The 24,957-nt window shown below is 41.4% G+C and overlaps 1 protein-coding gene across 4 annotated transcripts in view; it reads right to left on the bottom strand.

The window, feature by feature from the left end:
• Window positions 1-2,107: 2,107 nt before the first annotated feature.
• TTK (TTK protein kinase) overlaps window positions 2,108-24,957 on the bottom strand; it is a 56,388-nt gene continuing 33,538 nt past the window's right edge. For all 4 annotated transcript variants that reach the window (XM_075597960.1, XM_075597959.1, XM_075597961.1 and 1 more), the window contains exons 17-22: window positions 24,156-24,280; window positions 20,755-20,835; window positions 17,197-17,373; window positions 13,183-13,273; window positions 5,216-5,313; window positions 2,108-4,997 (exon numbers count right to left, since the gene is read on the bottom strand). In XM_075597960.1, the coding sequence (XP_075454075.1) occupies window positions 4,908-4,997; window positions 5,216-5,313; window positions 13,183-13,273; window positions 17,197-17,373; window positions 20,755-20,835; window positions 24,156-24,280 (662 nt within the window). In that variant the 3' untranslated portion in view covers window positions 2,108-4,907. The remainder of the gene's footprint in view (window positions 4,998-5,215; window positions 5,314-13,182; window positions 13,274-17,196; window positions 17,374-20,754; window positions 20,836-24,155; window positions 24,281-24,957) is intronic.

A 24,957-nucleotide genomic window follows, 5' to 3' on the forward strand; every position in this document is an offset into this window, starting at 1 on the left:
GGGTGAGCAGAGGGGGGAAGGGGCACCCTCTCAGGTGGTCTAGGTGCCGAGCTGGTCCACGCTGGGGTTGTCCAACAGAGCGGTACGGACCCCACTGCAGGAGGCTCTCCCCGCGTGTCCCCAGGAGCCCAGTAAAGATGGCCGCTCCAGTTCTTCTCCCTCACAGCCCGGCAGCTGCACTAGGGCAAAGCTCCGACCAAGCAGGACAGAGAGCTCCCCGCGAAGCCACCCCAGCCCGACAGCGCTCCCAACCCAGTACAATTGTTTATTTATTTTGTATTGTGTGCCGGGAGGGAGCGGAGCCCACAGCATTGATGACAGGGCTGCCTCCTTCTTACCTTGAGGTTGTTGATCTTTAGCGGGAGCTTTTAAGCTCCGCTGTTTCCAGCAGCTGTCCTTACGCTCAGTCCAATCCCCGCCGGACTCCCGAAGCTCCGCTGTTCTTTTCTTTCTTTTAAGTATACCGTGCGGTCCCGGTGGCCATTTCCAGATTTGGAGCAGGGGGGGAGATCATCTCCGGTGCCTATGAGCCCCAAACGACCCCTTGGGGTGATAGCAAAGTCTTTTTTGCGACCAGGTCTTGCTCAGTTGGTTGAGTTGTTTTTAATTTCTTTTAATCTTTGATCTGTTCTTACTATTTGTTAATGTATTCCCCTTGAAGGAGCAGAGGTGCCCTGCGACTTTCCCACTCTGCATAGAGGCCACGCCCCCTCCTCAGACTTTTTTCATATGATGGAGGGATGAGGATCCACATGTTCTTTGCCAATCAGAAACAAAATGGCGTGCAAAGGTGCTAGATAAAAAAATGTCAGCCTAGAGAAGGCGGTATGGCATTCTCATCATTCAAATGATATTGATAAATATATAGCCAATAAAGACATGTGAATGTGCTCACAAGTGATATTCTTTATTGGCTATATGCTAACGGTGGAGGTTTTCTGTCATCTTTTTCACCCTATATATATATATATATATATATATTAATTCTGGACCCAGGGTCATGTCTAGGGTATGAATGAACCCAGATAGCTTCAACTCAGCCCTCTTTCCAAAGCACACCAGGTCCTGTATATTTTCTTCACTTTATTTAGGAAATCAGCAATAAAAACAGGCACTTGTGGATAAGATGTTTGTGTTGGAAAGGTGTCTCTCTGTGGATGCTTTGTAGTTATGGCAGGTGAAAAGAATTGGCCTTGCCATAGGGGTGTAACAGAGATGGGTGCTGTACTCACGGTCACCAAGGTGGAAAAGGAAGTGAGGGGGAATGTGGGTAAAGGGAATAGTCTTGGGACAGACCATCTGTGAACAAAACAGGGGGGAGGTCAGAATAGCCCATTCTGAGAAGGATCTCAGAGGCTGCGATTGCAACACTGTGTCTAACACACAGGCACTGTGTGTGTGTATAGAGCAAAATACATGCAGCTGGAAATGAACTGACAAGCAGAAGCTGCAAAGGAAAGGGGGGGAGGGCTGAAACAGATGTGATTCTTGTTCCATGACACATACATATATTAAAAAAAATAAAACACACTGATATTACTGCTGCTGGATCCATTTCCAATAATGTCCTCAGTCCAACCTGGCAGTACTTTATTCCTCTGAACAGTGAACAAATTAATTGATAAAATGTCCAGCCCTGAAACACACCCATTTTCACCTGTACAATGTAACCTTATCTCCTAGCCTCCATTAATTCTCTCTCTCCCCCCCTCCCTCACCCCCAAACCAATGTTCCTGCACACCTGCTCTCAGTAGCAGTCTGTTTATGGTTATTACTGTCGGTTACTATGTATCACCAGACAGTGGTGGTGACAACCAGGAGCAGCAGGTGTACTGTAGGAGAGAACACTTTCATTCCCTTACTCTCGTAAAATGAATTGCTGGATAAATTCCAGCTCAGCACATTAGTGCAAAAAAGGAGTGGATATTTTTTTATATTTTTACATACAGTATTTAGTCACTGTGGTGAGAATTAAACTAAAATAACCATTCGTCCTTTGAACAAAAAATGAAACGCTTTAAAAACCATACATCCTCTACCTCCCATACATATGCACAACTCAACCTGGAGAGCAGTAATCAAGACAATACAAGAACGTTTTTTTCTTTAATGGCATTATCTATCAACCAAACTGTATGGTTTGACAGCACAAACATTAATATAAAACATTAATATAAACATTTTTCAAATTTTATAACAAATATGCACACCCTCTCACGGTAAACTGCTTGAAGCAAACAGTTTGTTAGTGCCAAGAAAAAAAGAAAAAAAAAGTGCCATACAAGCTTCCCTATTATAATACAAAATTGGCATAGGCACAAAGTGCAGATCAAAATGTAAGAACTTGGCATTAAAGTCCTTTCAACAAGATTCTATAGACTGGAGGATTGCCATGTCCTATAGTAGCATTAGCACACAAAACTGGAGGTGGGATTACAAAAAAAAAAAAAAAAAAACTACCAAGAACACAAACTTGAAATTTTCAGTGAGACAAAAATCAGGAAATAGAGAAAACGAGATTTTATAGCAAGTAAATTTTTTTTTTTTTTTTTAAACACCCCATCTGATCCCTAGAAGAAGAAGTATACAGGACACTGCAGAGTTGATATTGTAAGTGATGTAGCAAGGAATGGGTGAAATGTGAAACAAAGGGAAAAAATCTATTTAAGATAAAAAAGGCTAAAGGCAAGAACTGTCAAAAACTTTAAGCATCTCACACTATTGAGGTTAAAGAGTGGCAAAAATAATTCAGTTATAAAGTGTACAGTTAAGTGAATGCATAACAGAATCAGCAAGGCATTTTAACTCTTACCGAATCATTTTAGACACTTCCCTTTAATAAACTCTTTACATAAAGATGTTATTGGAGCAATAACTGATCTAATTTATCCAACTCAGTGTAGGTCTTGATAAGACTTAACTTATTCCATTTGCAGCTGTAAATAGAATTGAAAATATCACTTTAAGAGACTACACCCAACATAACACATTGGTAAGTGCATTCAATATTGCCGAGCCAATGTACTACTTTACAATTTAGAAGTGAAACACACACTGAACTCAAATGACCAGAAGGGTTACAGATTGTATCTTTTATATACTGCTAATATTCAAGACTAGTTTCCCAAAGGAAAAATATATTCCAGAGTTACTAAAGTTACAGTGATTGTGACTTAGCTTTAAGCCGTTTCTAGAAAAAATTCCAATGGCAGACCCTAAACAGCTCTGGGGAAAAAAAAAAACAACATACGCTCTTTGAAATGATAAAATATATATTTTTATAATGAAGCTGCTTGGACTGCCCGAAACCAAAACATGTTTCCTATACTGTATGTGGCGTTGCATTTATTTCTTGGATAGCAAAGGCAGTGGAATCTTAAATGTAAAAGGTACAGCAAAGATGAATCAGAGATACACATACTACAAGTTAAAGATTAATATATTTTTGATTAGTGATAGTGATTCATATTTTTTTTTTTATGAAATTGAGACAAAAAAAAGTGTCACGGCTCAATCACATGACTCAAATGTATATCACAAATTACACTTGAATAATCAAAAAGTGATTTCCCTATAGTGGCTGTCCTTAATAGGACATACGTAGCAACATTCTTGTGAGTACCGGTATTAAGATCTACACTACACCGTGGCTCCTATGTCAGATAATTACAGGATGCTAGTACATAGAAAAACCCAGGATGATTCATAGCCATATGATCCACACTAGAGTGATAGTGTGGTAAATGTATGGCTGGATTAGTAAATTATGCTCAATGGAACAAACAATCAGCGACTAGAAGGTTTGTGGTTGTAGCCACCTGAGTATTAGCCCCACCATAGTTCCTATTCTTGTAAAAACAGTGTTTTTATACCAATAGTACTACCGTGGCTCCAAGCTCCATGAGACAGTGTGTAAATACATGGGATGGCTCAGCTCCAGAGTATTTATCACAACTTCTGATTTGGGCTGTTATTTGATGGGTATTACCTATTACGGATCAGCAACTACAGTATATGTTCCTCACAGTTGCCATAGCAGCATCCTGTCAAACCTTTGGCATCTAATAAATACAAAGGAGCTATTAAGGACACAGCCACTGTATACCTGTTCCGTTGAACACAGTATATTATATTTATATATCAATTGCAGAGTATTATTCTAGTGGCTCTGTTCATGGCTGTGACTCAGTAGGCAATTCCCTTTTAATTATTCAAATTGTCATTTGTGATATAAATGTGCAAGTCATTTGATTGAGCCTTGACAATTGTTTTTTATTTTATTTTATTTTTTTAGAGTTTGTCATCACTAAAGATTGTTTTTTCTAATCGCCACCGCTATTCACCAACACCATAGGGATCGGAGTGCTTACAATACTGGGATTTATTTTCCTTTTGGGTTCATGATTGCCTTTTCTCCCAGTGAAGCACCTTCTATGTGGACACGGTTATAGAATATGCACCCAAGTACTGTAACTGGTTATGCCTTCTGCAGCAGTTGGACATTTTTTCCATAAAATACACCACAAACCACTCTGCATGACAGTAATGTTTGCATAATTTTTCCAAATCAATTAAGACAATGGAATTTGATCTTTCGTGTAAAATAAATTGAAATAATTGTGTAGAACACTTGTAGAACTATTTACACAAATGTTGGGTTATACCTCATATGCATTTTAGCAACAAAGTAAAAAATTTACATGACTAAAGTCCTTATAAACAATCTTTACTTCACATTTACAGATTACATATTTAAACTATTGTCGATATTGGTAGAAAACAGTTTAATACTATAAACAATTAGAAAATAATCAAGTTAGACTTGTTGTAATGCAACACATGATGCAAGCTTCAGATCAATTGCCATGTTGGAGAGTGTCAGCAGTAAAGGTTTGTAAGACCATCATCATTTCATAGACCATGTATTTTGATTAACTGGTTTTGCAATGGTACACAAGTCTAGACTCTTGCCGCTGTTGCACTGATCATACAAACTCTGAAAAACAAAAAAACAAAAGTTAAAATGATAACTTATGCATATATTACACATTTATGTTAAATACCAAATAGCAGGTTTTTATGTAAATCATTTCAATTAAACTTCAAATTATTCTAACCAAGCAGGAGAAAGTAAAGATGTCCGATGTATGGAGCACAAATCTTTACTGTATGCATACATTTATTAGCTCAGTGTGGAACCAGCATACTACTCACCCTGGCAGCTCTAGATATGGAGTTTGGAGAATTTAGTCCAATAAGTTGGCCAAGAATGCGTTTCATTTCCGCCGTAGTTCCTTTCTGCATTTCTTCATCTGTAATAAAACCATATGATAAGGATCGTCTTCTACATTGCACAATTATGGATTTCACAGTAATTGGCATTTGCCTGCTCCCTTTATCAAATGAACTACTAATCATTCAGTAAACAGCAATAATGTTGCAAAATTTCTACCTGCCACCTACCAATACAATTGAAGTCTGAATTAAGCCCACCTCCCAGTTCTGTCAACAAAATACTGCTCAACCGCAACCAATATGTCTGCTAGCAAATGCTCTACTGCGCCCAATATTTCCAAGGAAAAGCATGGTGATCGGACAATCACCGCTGAGGTCTGAAATTGCACAACCTATAGGCCTTTGCTCGAGCCATTACACAAAGCAGGGTGAGGAGTGGGGGAGGCAAAATACATGTTTCATCTAGATATCCATCATCTTTTTTGCTGCTCCAGCAAATATTCTGATTTGATCGTCCCATTTTACTTTTGGTCATAGTTTTGACTGGATTACAAGGGATATCAAAACAAAAGTACCATCTTTGTTCAACGACGGTAATTTCTTCTTGCCATACGTTCAGCCCATTTTACCCATGTGACTTTTTAAGACACTTCCGTTAGTTTTCAAACCATTCATGCTTTTTCCTCATCTCTTCCGGTAAAACTCAACATACAGGCATACCCCGCTTTAACATACGCAATGGGACCGGAGCATGTATGTAAAGTGAAAATGTACTTAAAGTGAAGCACTACCTTTTTTCCACTTTACAATGCATGTACTGTACAGCAATCATCATATATGTGCATAACTGATGTAAATACAGGCATACCCCGCTTTAACGACACTCACTTTAAGTACACTCGCGAGTAAGTACATATCGCCCAATAGGCAAACGGCAGCTCACGCATGCGCCTGTCAGCACGTCTTGAACAGCAATACAGGCTCCCTACCTGTACCAAAACTGTGCGCAAGCGGGGAGACTATAGAGCCTGTTACAAATGCGTTATTTACATTAGTTATGCACATATATAACGATTGCAGTACAGTACATGCATCGATAAGTGGGAAAAAAGGAAGTGCTTCACTTTAAGTACATTTTCGCTTTACATACATGCTCCGGTCCCATTGCGTACGTTAATGCGGGGTATGCCTGTAATGCATTTGTAACCAAAATAAATACAGTAGGCTTTATTGAAATAAAATCTTTAATGTCAGCTGATTGTTCTTATGTGCTGACAGATACAACATGGATGAATGGAAAATTATTTTAAAAATATGTAGGAAGGATGAAGGAGAGGGCATATCTTCTACTGTACAGTATTTTTACTGAAAGGGCATGAAGGTGAGGTGCATTTATTTGACTGACTGATATATTTTTGGGACTTATTTTTTGTGACTTTAGTGAAAACAGCACAGTACAGTGTTTTACAATGCTGTGCTTCCTTAGGCCGTGCGTATAGTGCCCGCGACCGGCGACGTCACCCATCCCCGCTAGCGAAAGTTATATTTCGCTTTGCGGCGGCATCGCAGACTCCCAGACATATGATTTGTTCAGGGGCTGTCACATGAGGTGACAGCCCTTGAAAATCAAATATTCCCGGCTTCCAAAGTCCGCTCCGTCGCATTGCCGCTCTCGCGCTTACTATAAGCGCACGCGGCGGCAATGTGTTTGTTTTTGGGTGGCATCGCCGGCACTATACGCACGGCCTTACTCAGGTCCTTGATCAGCTTGGCTTACACGCACGCATTCCCTCAGTCACGCACGCCCTCTGTCGCACGCACTCCTTCTGTCACACAATCTCTCACGTACTCCCTCAGTCACACAATCTCTCACGTACTCCCTCAGTCACACAATCTCTCACGTACTCAGTCACGCATGCACACGCACGCACACGCACTCAGACAGACACACACACACACACACAAGCACAGAATGCAGTAGAAGAGCACCTCCTCCTCCCCCGTAGCCTGTAACTCACATGCAAAGTTCTGTTCTACCGCAGCAGCAGCAGCAGCAGCAGCAGCAGCAGCAGCAGCAGCAGCAGCAGCAGCAGCAGCAGCAGCAGCAGCAGCAGCAGCAGCAGCAGCAGCAGGCTAGATCGAGCTTTGAGGAGGGAGGAGGGAGGAGGGAGGAGAGCGGAGGGAGAAAACCCAGGAGCTGCAGTGCGGGCGGAATCACTGCTATAGCTGCTGATTGATGGCGCGCCCGATCTCCCCGTTCCCCCTGCCATCTGGCCCCGTTCCCCCTGCCATCTGGCCCCGTTCCCCCTTACCTGCACTCCCACTCAGTTAGGGACCACACTGAAGGAGGTTGCAGTATTGATGAGGTGCGCACGCACGCCGCCCCCTGGTGTCCGTACTCGCGAAGCATGCGTACGTACATAGGGGTATGGTGTAACTAAAAATAAATGTACGTACTTGCGAGTGTACGTAAAGCGGGTGTACGTAAAACGGGGTATGCCTGTACATCTCTAGGTACTGCTTTGTGTTGTCTGAAGCTTCTGAATTTCCGTCACATTTAGGGCCCAAATTTCACAAACAGTTGTTCAAACACTTCCCTCTTTCTAATTCATTTATACTTGCTGGCAAAGGCAAACAGTTTGACTTGTAGTTCTATAGCATTTATTTTGATCTTTTCAGAGTTAACCCATTTGTTGAACATCCCTTTGTTCTTGCCGAGACATATGGAGCCCCACCTTCTTTGTTGCCTGCATCTGCGAGTTCTCCGATTTATTGCTGGAGGTCTTCTGTTGTGGCAAAAAAAAAAAAACAAAAAACTGCAAATTGTAGGTGACAAGTATTCACCATTGATTCTGATGTCTTGTACAATTCCTAAAGTGTTGATGTGAAAAACTTTGGCGACTGTCTCGTCACACATACCCTTGCTGTCTGAACCACTAATAGAGCAAGCTGTGCTGAAGTAGGGATATCCTGAAAACCTGGCCTGTTTGCGGCCCTCGAGGACTGGAGTTGTGCAGGCCTGCTGTAAAGCATTTTGCAAAGATTTTCTATATTTCTCTAGCTGCTTTCAGCTGTAATTCCATTTTCTCCAGGAGCCTGACCATACTTCATGGATTTTTTTTGTCTTAATGTACCATGCCTCTTTCCAGAAGAAGTGTTAATTTGCGGTTTCTTCTTCTCACTCTGGTTGATTATGCCCAGTGTCGTGTATTCTTGTATATTTTTTTGTAGAAGTCCTGAATGCTCTATAATAAGTACAGTCTTATTGTTGATCCATTGTCCCGTTTCAGAGCGGCGATATGTTTCTTCCCAATCATAACTAGCTTCTTAGTCTTCTTTACCTTATGAACGCAGTCAATAGGAGAATGAAGATGGGATGGAGCACATTCGGAAGATAGATAATCTTCAAGGAAATCTTTAACTGTGCCTCAAGAGGAAAGTGTTTGACCAGTATATTATGGTGTACTCCCATATGGATGTAAAACTAGGACCCTAAAACGCTAAAAAAAATAAAATAAAAAATACAGAAGTTTAAGTTGACAAAGAAGCATGGATATGTATGCTTGCTATTGTCTAAAGAGAGACAGGAAAAAGAATGAATGTGTTCGGAAGCAAACAAGTCTGAAGCATCACAAGGGTGAAGAAATTAAAATGACAGTGAGCCAGACATAGCGAGAAGAAATGACCATCATTGAACAAAGATGGTACTGGACTAGATTAAGGGTAATTGAAAGACCAAGACGATGACCATTGGTAAGGCCAACATCTAGCAGTGGCAGTTGCTTAACCATTACATAAAATAACAATCATACCTTTACATAGTAGATGAGGTTGAAAGAAAAAAAAAAAAAGTCCATCAAGATCAACTTATGCTAAATGTAGACGACATATACTTATCCTATATTTGTATTTACAGTATTTTGATCCAGAAAAAGGCAAACAAAAAAACCCCAGTGAAACTTCATCCAATGATGCCTCATAAAGGGAAAAATAAATTCCTCCCTGACTCCAAATAATAGCAATCAGATTTCTCCCTGGATCAACACGCTTCCCATGTTTACTTATTTGGCACATTCCTGTATACCTTTTAATTGTATTTTTAAAGATATTTCCACATTTTAACTGCCCTTACTGTACAGAACCCTTTCCTTTGTTGCTATTGATATCTCCTCTCTTCCAACCTTAACGTATGACCCTGTATTGTTTGTACTGCCCTTGAGATTAATAATTCTTTTGAAAGCTCCTTGTATTGACACAGAATATATTTGCATAATGTTATATCCCCTCTTAGATGCCTCTTTCGTAACGTAAACAAATTTCAATTGGCGAGCCTCTCATAAATCAGATTTTCCATTCCCTTTATTTGGTGATCCTTCACTGCATTTTTTCTAGTTCCATAATGTCTTTATGGAGTGGTGCCCAAAATTGAACTCCATATTCAAAGTGTGGCCTTAATAATGCTTTGTACAGTGGCATAATTATGGTTACTTCCCTTCCATCCATTCCCCATTTAAAGCAAGAGAAGATCTTATTTGCTTTTGCAGTTACTGCATTATATTGGGCACGACTGCTAAGCCTGTCTACAAGTGCTCCTAAATCCTTCTCCCTCAAGGATTGACCTAATTGTGCCTCATTTAATTTGTAAGTCGTCTGTTTATTCTTGTTTCCCAAATGCATAACCTTACATTTATCTGTATTAAACCATCTGCCATTTATCTGCCCAAGTTTCCAGTCTATCCAAGTCCATCTGGAGAGAAATTACATCCTGCTCTGAATTTACTACCTTACACAATTTAGCGTCATCAGTAAATAAGGCAGGCAGCTATTACAGTATTTGCTGAAAAACCCCGATATAAATAGACTGGCTGTATGTAAATCCAGTGAACTGGTACAGGAAGCCGATATAACCTAACCACTTGCTAACCTACATATCCCTTTTGCTAAACCCCATCACTCAAGGAATAACCACTATATGACAACTACTATGTAACTCAAGGAACAACCACCGGACCCCACTAGAGCAGACCTGTGCCGGTGGCTGCCGACGTCACGCTACGTGCCCGACGCACGTTTCCCTCCCATTACAGAGCGCTGCGTTGAGCACATCAGCAGGTCTTTTAAAAAGGGAGCCGTTGTCATGGTTACTGGAAGCGGCAGGTAATGCGCATGAGCAAGGAGAGGTTATATAATTTGGATCCGTGTAAGCGTTGTGGATGGGGAAGTCCCTCTGACCATGATGGGCCCAATATAGACACAAGTTTAACTGACGTATGTGGAGCACGTCAGCCTACTGTGCTTGACAGCAGAATATATAATGTATAGTACAGTGTTTTTCAACCAGGGTTCATATGAACCATTGGGTTCCCCGGACATCCATCAAGGGTTCCCTGCAATTTCCTGGTCATTTGAAAATTGTATCAAATACAGAAGAATTTACAAGGCAACTGATCACAGAGTTGCTATTGGAGATGGTTGGGGGTTCCTCAGACTTTCACTTGGGGTTCTTTAAACAAAAAAAGGTTGGAAACCAAATGGTATAGTATAATTGAAATAAAAAAAGAAAAAAGGGTGCGTGCGCCTAATAATTGAACCATGAACTACTAAACTGACTAATGATAAAAAGTTAATAAATAAGGGAAAACCTTAATATATGTAACCACAATAAATAACACAATTAAAAATGATGTGACATGAACCATATAGGAACGTCAAGGGTCTGGCTGTGAAGTTAATACAACTAAATTATACAAAACGGTATGTAGTGCCGAAAACCCGAATATGTTTGCAGCTTCCAATGCAAGGGACCCCAGTCCTTGATAAACGTAAAGAGCTAAAGAAAGAAAAGAAAAATAGGAAGCGCAGAAATACGGGTAAAAGGCAAACAAGCCACTTGATCCCTGATGAAGCCACGTGAGTGGTAAAACGCGTAGGAGGAGCCAGGAGTCTGTGCTTCCTTTTGTCCTGCTGTCCTGTTGATCGATTCCAGCGCTGTTGCTAGCTGTGGAGTGCCTGGAGGAAGCGACGACACCTCCAGTGTTGGCGTGCCTGCTCGTAATTTGCATTGCGGAGGAGGATCGAGCGGTCTCTGCTGTAGCCGGGAAGGGTTGGTGCGTCACGTCCGGCCGTGACGCCATACCCGGAAACCCGGTAGGCTGAAGATCGCCAGTCTCCGTTATCTGAGACCTTGAGGATTTTGCGGTTAGAGGAATTTGCAAGGAGGAATTCAAGTGCCGTCCCCACATAATCATCTGGAGTTTGGGTGAGCTTATCTTACAGTGGCTCACTGGCGGCCAGTATTTACTCCCACCTCACTAACTGTTTTATCAACCTATGGACGTTGCATTAGCTGGGGCTCCCACCCTGTTCTGGAACTTTGCTTTTGCACTAGGTTGTCCTCATTTGCTTGATTCTCCGTTTGCAGCAATGGGCCTCGATTGCTATATACCAGTATATCCAAGATCACATGGACATTATTTTGTATTGACTTTTATTATTATATTGGTTGATTATTACATATTTGTGTTTTATATTCATTATAAAGTGGCTTGTTTGCCTTTTACCCGTATTTCTGCGCTTCCTATTTTTCTTTTCTTTCTTTAGTATAGTATAATTGATGGGTTGTTGATTACCAATTGTATTATGAGTTATTTCAAGTGTTCAAATAAGTGTAATACAAATGACTAAATGATTGCTTTATTATTTATGCTGCAAGTATAATAAATGGTCTATTCAAAAATTGATTAGATGGTCATATCATAAAGGGTATACCTAAAAAAGGTATAACAAGGGTATTAATGATGCATGTTCGCTAATGGAGAAGGATAAATGGAATAAAACTGTGTAAACAGTAGAAAAGGGGGCGGAGTAGACAGTCGATAATTTATAGATCCTCTTCGCCGGGATGCGGAGTAACATTTTATCTGTGTCGCACCCTCTAGCTGGGCATTTCAGATGGTAAATGCCCATGAATGTAAGGCAATTCACATCGCCATCATGTTTATGACTGACGTGTCTCGTGCATGTTTGATAGAATGGACATGCTCCAAAATGCATCTGCGTAGCTGCCTCACGGTTTTCACAACGTATTTTTTACTGCAGGTACACGTGATAAGATAGATGACATTGGTAGTGCGACAATTGATACATGTGTCGATAGTGAATTGTTGAGTATTGTCATGATTGAGAAATATTTTAGCGGGGGAAACTTTTACAGGCCTCACCGTCCTGGAAATGTATGCATCCCTTGGATCGGAGAGGTAAGCTAGTTCGTTTGTTTAGTCAGCTGAAGGCGACTGTGGACAAGATGGTCACGTAGATTTGAGCGTCTGCTCGTTATGGTAGGGGTATGCCCCAAAACGTCTTTCAGGTCCATCGCAGAGTAGAAAGCGCCCGTATTTGAAGATGCGTTTAATGGCCCATCTTCTTTTATTGTATGTCCCAATGCATCTTATTGTTTTGTCAACTTTTTGGGGGTGTTTTGCTTATTCACTACCACTACCAAAATTCACAGTTTGTGCACTCACCAGACTATCACCAAGACTTTTCATTATCCTGGTCAATTAGTGCGGCGACTGAGTTGATAGACTATTCCCTTTCTCTCTCTTCCTCCCCCCCTAATAATGATTATCCATTAGGTATTCCTGAATATTATCCTGTACTAAACCTTCAAGTAGCTTCCCCACTATTGATGTCAAGTTTACAGGTCTGTAATTCTTCAGTTGTGATTTAGCTCACTTTTTAAATACCAAAAAGCCATTGTTTAAGAGATAAATCAATAGTATGGAGGTGGCAGCCATTACTGGCATACCCGTTTTCCCATCATGCCTTTAATGCAACTGCAGCAATTTAACAAATCTGAGCTAAATATTTCAATATGCTCTTCCCAAAAATACAATATTACAAACGTGCTCACACATTTCTACAATCTGTGCAACTGATCTACATACCTGTCTGTGAAGGAACTTGTATTTGAACATATGGGTGTATCAACAGATCAGCAATGGATATTCTTTGCTTAGGACTCCTCACTAAACATTTCTGGAATGATTAAAAAAAAAATAGATGTATAGACATATACAGTAGATATATAAAAATATAGAAGCAACAAGAAGAATTCCCAAAGGGGAGCACACTGGTATACTCAAGAAATAACAATTTTATTGGTCTCATAAAAATAGGGAAGAATGCATAAAATGGAGGGGAACTCCAAACTAACTCCTCAGGGGACAGAGCAGGACCCAGTAATGAAGTGTCAAACAACTGTGTGGTACTCTATAATGTAAATACAGAACAAGAGTACAAGTCTGTATTACAAGAGAGATAGCCCTATTAATGAAGGGCAGGCAGCACATATAAGGCTGAGTCCATGGTGACTTCAGCAGTGCGGAGGCGCGCTGAGGCTGAGGGAAAGCGGGTGCTTTCCCTAGCCTTAGTTCGCATGCCGTCCGGGGGCGTGTCGGGGGGCGGGCCAGTGACGTCACGGAGCTGGTTCGTCCATATTGGGCGAACCTTTCACGTGACCGGCCCTGCGCTCCCGTGAGCGCTCAAACTAAAAAATTAAAGTCGGCTACGCTTCCGCACACTTGCGGAAGCGTGCACGAGCCCCTGCTAAAGCCGCTCTCATTACGGCTGCAGGGGCTCACCGCCGAGCGTGATCGCAGCTCAGCGCTGACCATGCCCGCGGCCTAATACTGCACTACTAATCAATGTATAAGACATGCAAGTAAATTGGCCAAAAGTACAAAGCATATACAGATGAACATAAGGACAGACAGGACAATAAAATATTGAAGATGTATTAGTATATGGTCAACATCCAAAAAATGATCACTGATCTAATAGGAAGAATTGTATTTGATATAAAGCTGTATAGCAATAACCATCCATTTTAAAGTCCATATATAAATCATAGTCCATGATACATCACCATTTCAAATAGGTGACAAGTGTAGTACACTGTCCCAAGTGCAAGAGGAGAAGAGAGGGGTTCCTCAGCCAAGCTCCCACTGCAACACGTTTCGACAACTGTCTTCTTCTGGGAATGATGGTGACTGTTGTCGAAAATGCGTTTGAGTGGGAGCTTGGCTGAGGGACCCCTCTTCTCCTCTTGCACTTTAGACAGTGTATTACACTTATCACCTATTTGAAATGGTGATGTATCATGGACTAGACACAAAAAATTTAAGTGGGGCATAGACCCCCAATTGGACAAGAAACCCAAAATTGCACTCTGAGAAAAAACACTTAATGGGACTAAACAATATATCCCAGGCTGATAGCCAAAGTGCTACACGACGCAAAAAAAATAATAATTTATTAAATACACGAGGGAGCAATATCAGGGAGTGTGGGGTATGAATAAGGGTGTGTTTAAAAATACGGTAAATGGTGGCCAGGATAGAGAGTGTTCTCTCACTCAGCAGGTATAATTCACATATAGGAAAAGCCAATGCTAAAGCTTATAGGGTATGTCCCTTCAGAGACTACCTGGTGGTGGGCAATGAGGTATAGTCAGCCAAAGTCCTGACAAGGTATGCGAAAGAAAATTATACCAACAGCAGGAGATACTAAACACAAAGTAACGCTTAAGGCGTAAAGGAATGTATCCCTGCTTCATCCGAATCACTTGAAAAAATGTAACATATGCGGAATAATGTAACATGCGTCAAATGGGTAAGTGTATCATAACACTGAAGTGGAGTAGAGGATTGGTGTTTCAGCATATAAATACATGTATACCCATCATCCCCTGAATAGAGTAGTCTCCCATTCATCAAGCTGCATACATAGTAATTCAAATTGTGTATATATAGGTCAAATCGGACGATGGCTTAAGGCAAGAAAAACGGGTAAGTAGAGATAAGTATCAAATACTACCCGATCAGCCGAGTTGGTGCTGGTTTACACGATACACCGGAGTTCCTGGCATTGCTGGTCACCACTACCGACGTCAGAAGAGTGACGTCATTAAAAACCGACGGGCCGTTTCGCGTAGGAAGATACGCTTCATCAGGGCAGGACGGTTTTTAATGACGTCACTCTTCTGACGTCGGTAGTGGTGACCAGCAGTGCCAGGAACTCCGGTGTATCGTGTAAACCAGCACCAACTCGGCTGATCGGGTAGTATTTGATACTTATCTCTACTTACCCGTTTTTCTTGCCTTAAGCCATCGTCCGATTTGACCTATATATACACAATTTGAATTACTATGTATGCAGCTTGATGAATGGGAGACTACTCTATTCAGGGGATGATGGGTATACATGTATTTATATGCTGAAACACCAATCCTCTACTCCACTTTAGTGTTATGATACACTTACCCATTTGACGCATGTTACATTATTCCGCATATGTTACATTTTTTCAAGTGATTCGGATGAAGCGGGGATACATTCCTTTACGCCTTAAGCGTTACTTTGTGTTTAGTATCTCCTGCTGTTGGTATAATTTTCTTTCGCATACCTTGTCAGGACTTTGGCTGACTATACCTCATTGCCCACCACCAGGTACTCTCTGAAGGGACATACCCTATAAGCTTTAGCATTGGCTTTTCCTATATGTGAATTATACCTGCTGAGTGAGAGAGAACACTCTCTATCTTGGCCACCATTTACCGTATTTTTAAACACACCCTTATTCATACCCCACACTCCCTGATATTGCTCCCTCATGTATTTAATAACTTATTTTTTGTTTTGCGTCGTGTAGCACTTTGGCTATCAGCCTGGGATATATTGTTTAGTCCCATTAAGTGTTTTATTCTCATAGAGTGCAATTTTGGGTTTCTTGTCCAATTGAGGGTCTATACCCCACTTGGATTTTTTGTGTCCATGCTAACTCTACCCTATGCACCATGAGATAAGAATATTTTAATTAGAATAATTAGGAGAGCGATAAGCATTGTGTGTCTCATGTATCATGGACTATGCTTTATGTATGGTTATTGCTATACAGCCTTATATCAAATACAATTCTCCCTATTAGATCAGTGATCATTTTTTGGATGTTGACCATATACTAATATATCCTCAAAATTTTATTATTGACTTTATACTGTTGGTATTTTCATCACGGTCGTGTGTGTGTGTGTGTGTCATTATGTTCACCTGTATCTGCTTTGTACTTTTGGCCAATTTACTTGCATGTCTTATATGGGGAGGAGACGGCTGTCCAATAGGAATGCTCCTGCTCCGATCACATAGTTCCCAAGCTCCCACAGGCATCAGCTGTTTGCAGTTCCTGCTGCTCCCGCCGGCTGAACAAGGACTTCGGCTGCTGCCACCACCACCAGGACGTCTGCTGCTGCTGCTCCTAGATGTCGCCACGGTCGTCCTCACCTTTCGTCACCGGTTTCAGGCAAGTGTAGAACTATTTTCAGCTGCCCTGAAATTACCTGGTGCCGGTTCCGACCCGGTGCCGGTCCCAGCCCCCTGCTGCCGGGTCATCTCCAGGTAGCTGAAAAAGCACCGGGTACCGGGTAATTTCCGGGTACCCAGTACATCACTAGTTTAAACAAGATTAGCCTTTCCTCAACACACATTGCCATTACAATCTCGTCCAATTATCTATTGATAGGTACTGGTTTTGCCTGTTCCCCCCCCCCCCCCCCCCATAAAGTTATATTGAAAAGTCCATACTCGCATTAGAAAAATCAGGGATCTGCTGCCAACAGTCTGTGCATCCGCTCCTGTGTAAGCAATGAACAGTAACCATCTGCGCGAGTGCATGCACAGACGGCTAATGTGTTAATAGCTTACACAGGTGCGAAAGTAGCAACACAGAAGCCAGCATTACCTAGTTACAGTTAGAGGCTGGAATAGAGGGGGTCCCCCTGAAAAAATCAGGCAAATACGGCAATAAAAATAAATAAAATAAAAGTTATGCTCATTATACATTATTAAAATAACAGTGGGATATTTCAAGAAATCAAATGAGTATTTGTTTGGAGTAGGCTTACCCTCAGTACATCTTGGAGGTCTCTCTCAGGTATATCAGGTATTTCTATTTCATAACTAGGGTCCAGTATTGCATGTAGTTTGGTGATCTGATTTGTAATGTGCTGAAATGGAGTCTTCCCATACGTCATACAGTACAATATGCATCCGAGAGACCAGACATCACCTTTCGGACTTATCTACGAGAGAACCAAGGATAATTGGTATACAAATGACAAAATGTCATAGGAATTTGGATAAAAATATATTAAAGTTGGAGGGGGAAAAAATTAAATCAAGTCTTTAGCTTTTTAATTCTCCCACTTGGTTAAGTCAGTTCTGTATGACATCTCCTTAATCTCCCACTCTATGGTGTGACTAGCAGAATATAGTTTATACGGTGAGAGCCACTATAACACGATTAAAGTAACTAACAGAATAGCTTAACATACTTTTATAGAATTGGGAAAAACAATATACCATATTAGCACAAATACAAAAGAAACAAAAAACAAAAAACAAATACATGAACAATTATTTGTTGATCAATGATATTGAAGTGGTGTTCGCAGCTTTTTCAAATAGTACTGTTTAATGCTATAGGGTATTCAATTTTAGGATGTGGATAGTTGAGATACAGGCATTATTTTGATAAAGAGGTTGTCCCGGATGCTATGTCTAGCTTCTTTTTACCATTCCTTGCTGTTAATCACTCTAGCAGTGTAATGTACTGTACTGTGTCTGCTTTATTCTGCACTTTTAGTGTCGGCAACAGCGCATCAAAACAAATGCATTGCCGCCATAGCGTGCGCTTATAGTAAGCGCGACGCGACGGCTTGGTCGCGATTGCTGGAAGTCATCCCAATTTGATTTTTCTAGCCTTAGTGGAGCTCCATCTGGAGGGGAGTACAGAGAACTACAAAACAGCACACTGAGTGAGGCAAAGGCCCTTCCTTAGGCTGCGTCCATAGAGGGGGGAGCAGTGCTGAACTGCGCTGACGCTGAGGCTCGCCTGCTGAAGCCTGTGCGATTTCATGCACATGCAGGTGAGCCAGCGGGCGCGACCGGGAGGCGGGGGGGCAGTGACGTCGCTGGGCCAATAGCACGCGACGTACCAACGTCACGGCGCCGTGACGCTGCTTCGTGCTGATTGGATGTTTTCAGCAGACAGCGCGCTGAAAAAGAGCTTTGGCTGTCGGCTGAGAAATCCAACTCCTCAGCACGCCTGCGGACGCTCGTGTGAGGCCCCCTCTCAAGACATCCTCATTGAAGATCCCGGGGCCCAGCGCTTAGTAGTAAAGATTTGTAATCATTTAGCTCCTGAACATCCCAACAAGATTGGCATGAAAAAGTAACTGGAAGACAGCACCAGTCACCTTGGTGGTTCGGAGGAGATTGGCAAGTAGCCAAGAAGTAGCTCAGTGAAAAAAGACACAGACTGAAAACAATGAGAGTTTGAATCAGGGGATCCTGGTTCAAAACCTGGAGTCAGCTCCTTGTGACCTTGGGTAAGTCACTATCTCCATGTGCTTCAGGCAGGGTTGCCACCGCTCTGGGTTTGACCCGGAGACTCCGGGCACTTGCCTCCGTCTATGGGTTTAGGCAGTCAATCGCCGGCTCCGGTATTCTCCTGCGATTCCCCCTTTAACTGCAGTGAACATGGCTGCGTGGCGTCAAATGCCGCGTTGCCATGACAACGTGACGTCATGATACTAGGCTGCGTCCCATTGCCATGGATACATGCCCTTACGTAGCATCGCGTTGTCATGGCAACGCAGCATCATTTGATGCCACGCAGTCATGTTCACTGCAGTGTGAGGAGGAGTGGCAGCAGGATGCCGGGAGGCATCATGCCGCACCAATATGGGAATTAAAAATAAAATCATTTTTTTTTATCTGCGTTGGCCTTCAGTAGAAGGTGGCAAACCTGGCCTCGGGCACCAAAAACAAGATTGCAAGCTCTATAGCAGGGGATTGCAAACTTTTGGAGTTGCCTTCCTTTTTTACTGGCGTCAAATGATGCCACGGGGTCATGTGACATGTGGCCCTGTGGCACAAGAAGGCTTCTGAATCCCGATAAGTAAGTTAAAGAGGCCTCGTCCGATCCCCGGATTTAAATGCCTTGGTGAAGAGCACAGGGCCTCTGCAACCGTCCCCTCCCAGTTTGCGCACCCCTGCTCTATAGGACAGGAACTTGTGCTTGCAAAAATAAGGTAAGAAAATAAATCTCAGGTTAGACTCTTATAATTTTAGTGGTTCACACCGACTTTCACAAGTTTTATATAGTTCCACAGTAGACACATTCACACAAGTCAAAGTTGCCCTGTAAAATGCTTTATGCTCTTCAATTATAAGTCTTACCTAGAAATTGTAAAGAGTAAAAAAAAAGGTGCAATCCTACATAGCTGTCCAGAAAACAAATGTAATAGTAACCGGTTTGCCTAAAGATAGATATCGAGCAAGGCTTTAGCCATTTAGGTTTTTCTGGAAATGAATTAGAAGTTCAATTTTTTTAGGGGCCTGTAAATGTGGAAGAGTATGCCAATCAAGTGTTTTCTTTACCCTTGCCTTCATATCCTCATCAGAGAATTAATAAACAAGGAGCGGAAATGGGGCTCTGTCTGAGCAAGCACTTTAACAGTGACATCAGACAAAAGGGAGCAGCCAGATTAAATAAACCCCCTCCCATGCCCAACTTTAAAATAAATAAATACTTGTGTCAGATTGGAGTAAAAAAAACAAAAACAAAAACAAAAAAAAAAACAACAACAATAAAAAAACAACAACTAGATGAGACTTCTGAAACAGGTCCCTGGAATTAGGTCACTTTGGTGCTAAGAGGGATATCACCTTTAAGCTAAATTACCTTACAAGAGTATTCAGTTTTACGAAAGCCAATTTACATTGTACACTCAGTGTAAGATGCATTGAGGGATGGAATGCATGCAGTGCATTACTAAAACGAGTTGAAGCAGCGACACACTGTTCCACATTTAAATTTAAAAAATGAAAGTAAAGCCAGCAGCCAAATTACATTGTGGCTTTTTACTGGTGACCCAACGGCCAGGTCTGTAGTCTTAGCAGTTATATTGGTACAGGTTTTGGCGTCACATCGGCACAGACATCTTGGGAAACTGGGGCCCCGGACATCGGGAGACAGCAAATGAGCATCAGGGTACTTCCCCAGTTCAGGCAAGTTAAAATAAAAAATACAAAAAAAAAAAAAAAAAAATACTTTTAAGCGGGACTCACTTTAAATGATACCTAGTGACCATGAATAAAACAGACTTTGTATGGTGGCCTTCATCAGGTATGATGCTAGAATAGTCAAATTAATCACTCCGGTATTAACTACCATTTGAAAAAAATGTAATTGTATTTAGTGAATATCAATATTAGTGGCGATTTCAAATAGGCTATCTACTCTGACTAATTTCCACACAGCAAATCAATTCTAGAATCATCAGCCCAAAAATGTTGTTCAAGTTTCCATACTACTGACGTCTGTATAAACGGTAGACTGATGCACATCTATTATGACAGAACTGCAGTACATCAATTAATATGTATTTGCATGTTACCTTTGATCTTGGCTTTCCATTTTCTCCATAAGAAGTGGTATCCTTAATTGCCTCAGGTGGCATGTAATTAATTGTGCCCACCTAATGCAAAAACAGATATTGTATTTATATACCAATACAAACATAATTCAAACAAAAAATGGTGGGAGCCCGCACTATGAAAAAACAGAACTGAGACGAGTCATAAAAGTAAGATTTACTCCGAAAAAAGTTCACACAACGCAAGACATCTCTTGAGTGCCAGGACAAAAAGGTAGAGAAAAACAAAAAGGACAAGAAAACAGAAAAGAAAAAAAAGCTGGTGACAAAGGGGGGAAAAATATTCACAAAAAGATAGAACCAAGCAGGGGCAACACTTCAGGGAAAATCTCCATCTTCCGGGTCATTCCTGCAGTTTCTAAATAACCGTGGTACTTCCCTACACGTGTAGCTTACTAGTGTAACTAGTGCCTCACTACCAGCACAAATAGATTGGGAGAAAAAACACAACTCTCAGGAAGAATAGCAGCAATAAGTCTCAGAAACGTCAGTCACAGGGTGTAATAAATAAATAAAAATATTACGTAGGGGCCAGGAGGCCTTGAAACGTTGCTCTATTTTGTACATGTAATAACGGTGTGTGACTTCTAACTTTTCCTTAACTTGTGTTTTCTGATATTTTTTTGGGACACATTAAAGAAGAAACTTTGTGAGACCAAAAAGGAAAAAATCATTTTCTCTTATTTATGCATTCAGCAGTATAGATACAGGACCCTAGCGCCTCCATCTGGATTATATAAAACAGGGCGAGTGCAAGCTCGGTCTGTTTCAGTTAACCCATCATTTCTCCCACAGATTCAGTTTGATTGTGGAAGCCAAAACAATTTCATATCTTTGCAAAAGGGATACTCGTAGTTCAAATGAACTAAAAATGCACACTACACAGCCTGGTAAACCAAGTGTCTTGCAAACCTGTGTTTCCAGAAGAGCACGTTTCAAGGAAACTATATACAACATTGCTCGCTTTAATGTACATTTAAAGGACGAGTTTCTAACATTGTGCGCCTGCACGTTACACGGAGGAAATACATTGCAGTCTGTTGTCAGATGTATAAGCCACTCCCAGAAGTGAAGACATGCTCTTGCTATTTTAGTATCAGAGCAGAGCAAACTATTAAAAGCAGCAAAACGTAGCACAGCCGCCCTTCTTTTTCTTTTAAATACTGTCTTGAAGGTAAACTGTGTTAATATCAGCTTCAGGGGCCCCCTGCTTCCAGAGATACTTTCCTCCGTAGGCCGAGCCGGTATTTCTGCAGCCAGGGAACTTGTGTGCCTAACGAAATGGCAGCTTAAATGTCCCGCAAGCCAATAGGAAGCTGTGAAGTCATCCCTTGCGGCTTCCTATTGGCCCACGTTACCTTGATGTTTAAACTCCACAGAAATACCGGCACACCCATGGGAGGTAAGGATCTCTGGAAGCAGGGGGTTCCCGGAGCTGAAATTAACAGTTAAGCTCCGGAGACCGTTTGCTTCAATATTAGAACTGGAAATAAATTTTTTTTTTTTTTTGCAGTACGTTTTGCTGCGTTACGTAAGGCCGTGTGCATTTAAACATCCATGGGTGCAAAGGATATTTGTCCTGCTTGAAACATAAAAATAGGTTAATTGTTGCTTTAGATTGCCAAATACAGTACTGATCATTTGAATTTCTCTGATAACGTTGAAGTGCAGCATTCGATGACATGTTTGTACTGCCTGAAATCCTAATACATATCTGCTTTCAGAAGAATCAGGCGAGTCATCAGAACAAAGTCTATTTTTAACATCATATGCTCGTCACAAAATACAATATTTATGTGGCATGGGCACATATGTAACCATCTAGGTGTAACCCCTCCTCCCCCCCCTCTGGGTTACTAAAGGTATGTCAGGGGTTAATGTCTGGTGAGTTGTTGCAAGGCAATGTCCTTTAAGGTACTGTTGCAATTCAGCCAACTGCCACGGCCTATTTTGGAAAGAGCGCACCCCTGTTTTGGGGGTCTCAATATGTATGTAGTCTTATGTGGAGAAGGAGTGGCTACAACTAGCAGCGCTATACAAGAACATGCTATTATTTCTTATTTACGACTAATAAGTGTGTAACTGTGTTTAAGTATGTGAGGTCACTTTTATTGTTTTGATAGATAGTGAAAGTGCTCCATAGCAGATAGGGCCCCTTGAAGATCTGATGGGAAGTCCATAGCAATACACTGAGGGAGTGTGTGGGTGACAGGTTCACAGAGTGGGATCCCTAAACCAGGGTTCCCCAGAACGGTCACTAGCAAAGTTGCTCCAAGGCCAACTTCGGAAAGAAGTAACCACACCAGATCATTAAAGAGGACAGCTGGGGTCTTGTATTAATGAGGGGTAGATGGGAACCCTAATGGCATTACACCCCCAGGCAGAAGTTCTAGGAACGTGCCTGCAGAGGACTCCAGGATATTAGAAGATATGGAATGGATATTCCCGTTTGACTATGTTCAAGACATGAGAGATGTAAGCCATGTGTGCCTCCCTGTGGAGGAGATGTATGGATTCCAGGGAAGATAATGTAAGAGTAAAAGTCCGTCCTGTCAATAAAGTTTGTCCTGTTTGTATAAAAAGTTCCTGGTGCCTATTACCAGCTTGAGAGCTTACACTACCAGCCAGCCGAATGCCAGCACCCCGAGAAGGTAAAGAGAGTCTATGGCACCACATCTACCTTACCTCACATTAACACTCCTTAGGAGCCGGGCAACAGGGGGTTACATAGGTATCAAGCACATTGAGCAACTAAATGTAAAGTATAGGATACTTCCAAATCTACAGAACTCAGACGGCAAGCAAAATGTTTCCCCTTTAATCTTTATTACTTACTGAAAATGTTGACACAAAATACGTATTATTCTTTGAATTTTTTTTAAACACACAATTAAAGCAATATCCTACATGTGTTTAAAAAAATAAATAAATCAGTTCTGTACTATGAGAAGATACTTGCAACATTTTTATGTATTCTAATGTAACAAGCATTTTTGTTTCTATAGCAACCATTTACAAAGTCACATCCCCCTCCTCTTCTGAGACAGGCTCTGTCTGGCACACCCCTTTTGCCCTCTCTCTAGCAGTGCACCAATTGTATCTAGTGGCTGCCTGGTCACATGATCTTCCACACAGAACTTTGCATCTTGGGTACTCTTCTGCAGCACCGACTTAGTGAACCCCGAGCCGAATTTTTGCCGAACAATCACAGGAGAACGGATCGATCGGCAACTTAACTAATCACTAGTCGGTGTGCTGATTGTATTGATGCACATATTGAATGGAAAAACTAGCAGCGTGAACTGCTGCTGTAAAACCTCCCTTCAAAAAAATAAAATAAAACATACATACTAAAAAATTACCTGTGAATCTTTAACAATGCTGGTTACATCTGGCTGAATTTGGTTAGCAATGCCAAAATCTATTAGCTTTAGCATCCCATCAACAATCAGAAAGTTTGCAGGCTTCAAGTCACTGTGAACAATACCTAGGGAAAGAAAAAACAGTAGTTCTACATCACCATACATCTATATTCATTTATTTTTAACAGATATGTTTGTCAGTAGGTTCACTATTATAACTCGAAGTTGGTTGTAATGTCACTGTAAAAATTACTACAGATACTGTAATGAGCTTGAGTTCCTATGCAGAATTTTCCTTTGACTCAATGGTTTATGGATTTCATTACTGACCAGTACAATTGAAGACACCCGACATGTCATAGAAATCTCTGGATAACTGCATATAGAAGATCCTGTTAAAGCAGGCCTGCACAACTTGTAACAGCAAAATATAGAGTGTATTCACAAAATAGCCCTCCCGCGCGTGTTTGCGCTTTCTCTTACTCCTTGAGAAAGCGCAAACACTTGCATGGGAGGACTATTTTGTCTACTTTTTGTCACTCACCTATGCCTTAATAAAGCCTTTTTTTTAAATATCTTTCCATACCTGGGTACCCTATTTTTCTTTACCATTGCTGGCTAAGGATTGCCGTCTATTATTTGAGTGCTCCGAATACACTATTTTGCTGATGCTATTCTCTTCATTCATGAAGCACCAACTAGGGGGGAGGAGGAGGCTCTGTGCACCCCGTGTACCGCGGACTTCACATTACTGAAGCCAGCAGGACCAGGAGGACTCATGAGGCAAGAAGGTTGTTCCTTA

Source organism: Ascaphus truei, chromosome 4, assembly GCF_040206685.1.
Source record: "Ascaphus truei isolate aAscTru1 chromosome 4, aAscTru1.hap1, whole genome shotgun sequence".
NCBI classification, from domain to species: Eukaryota; Metazoa; Chordata; class Amphibia; order Anura; family Ascaphidae; genus Ascaphus; species Ascaphus truei.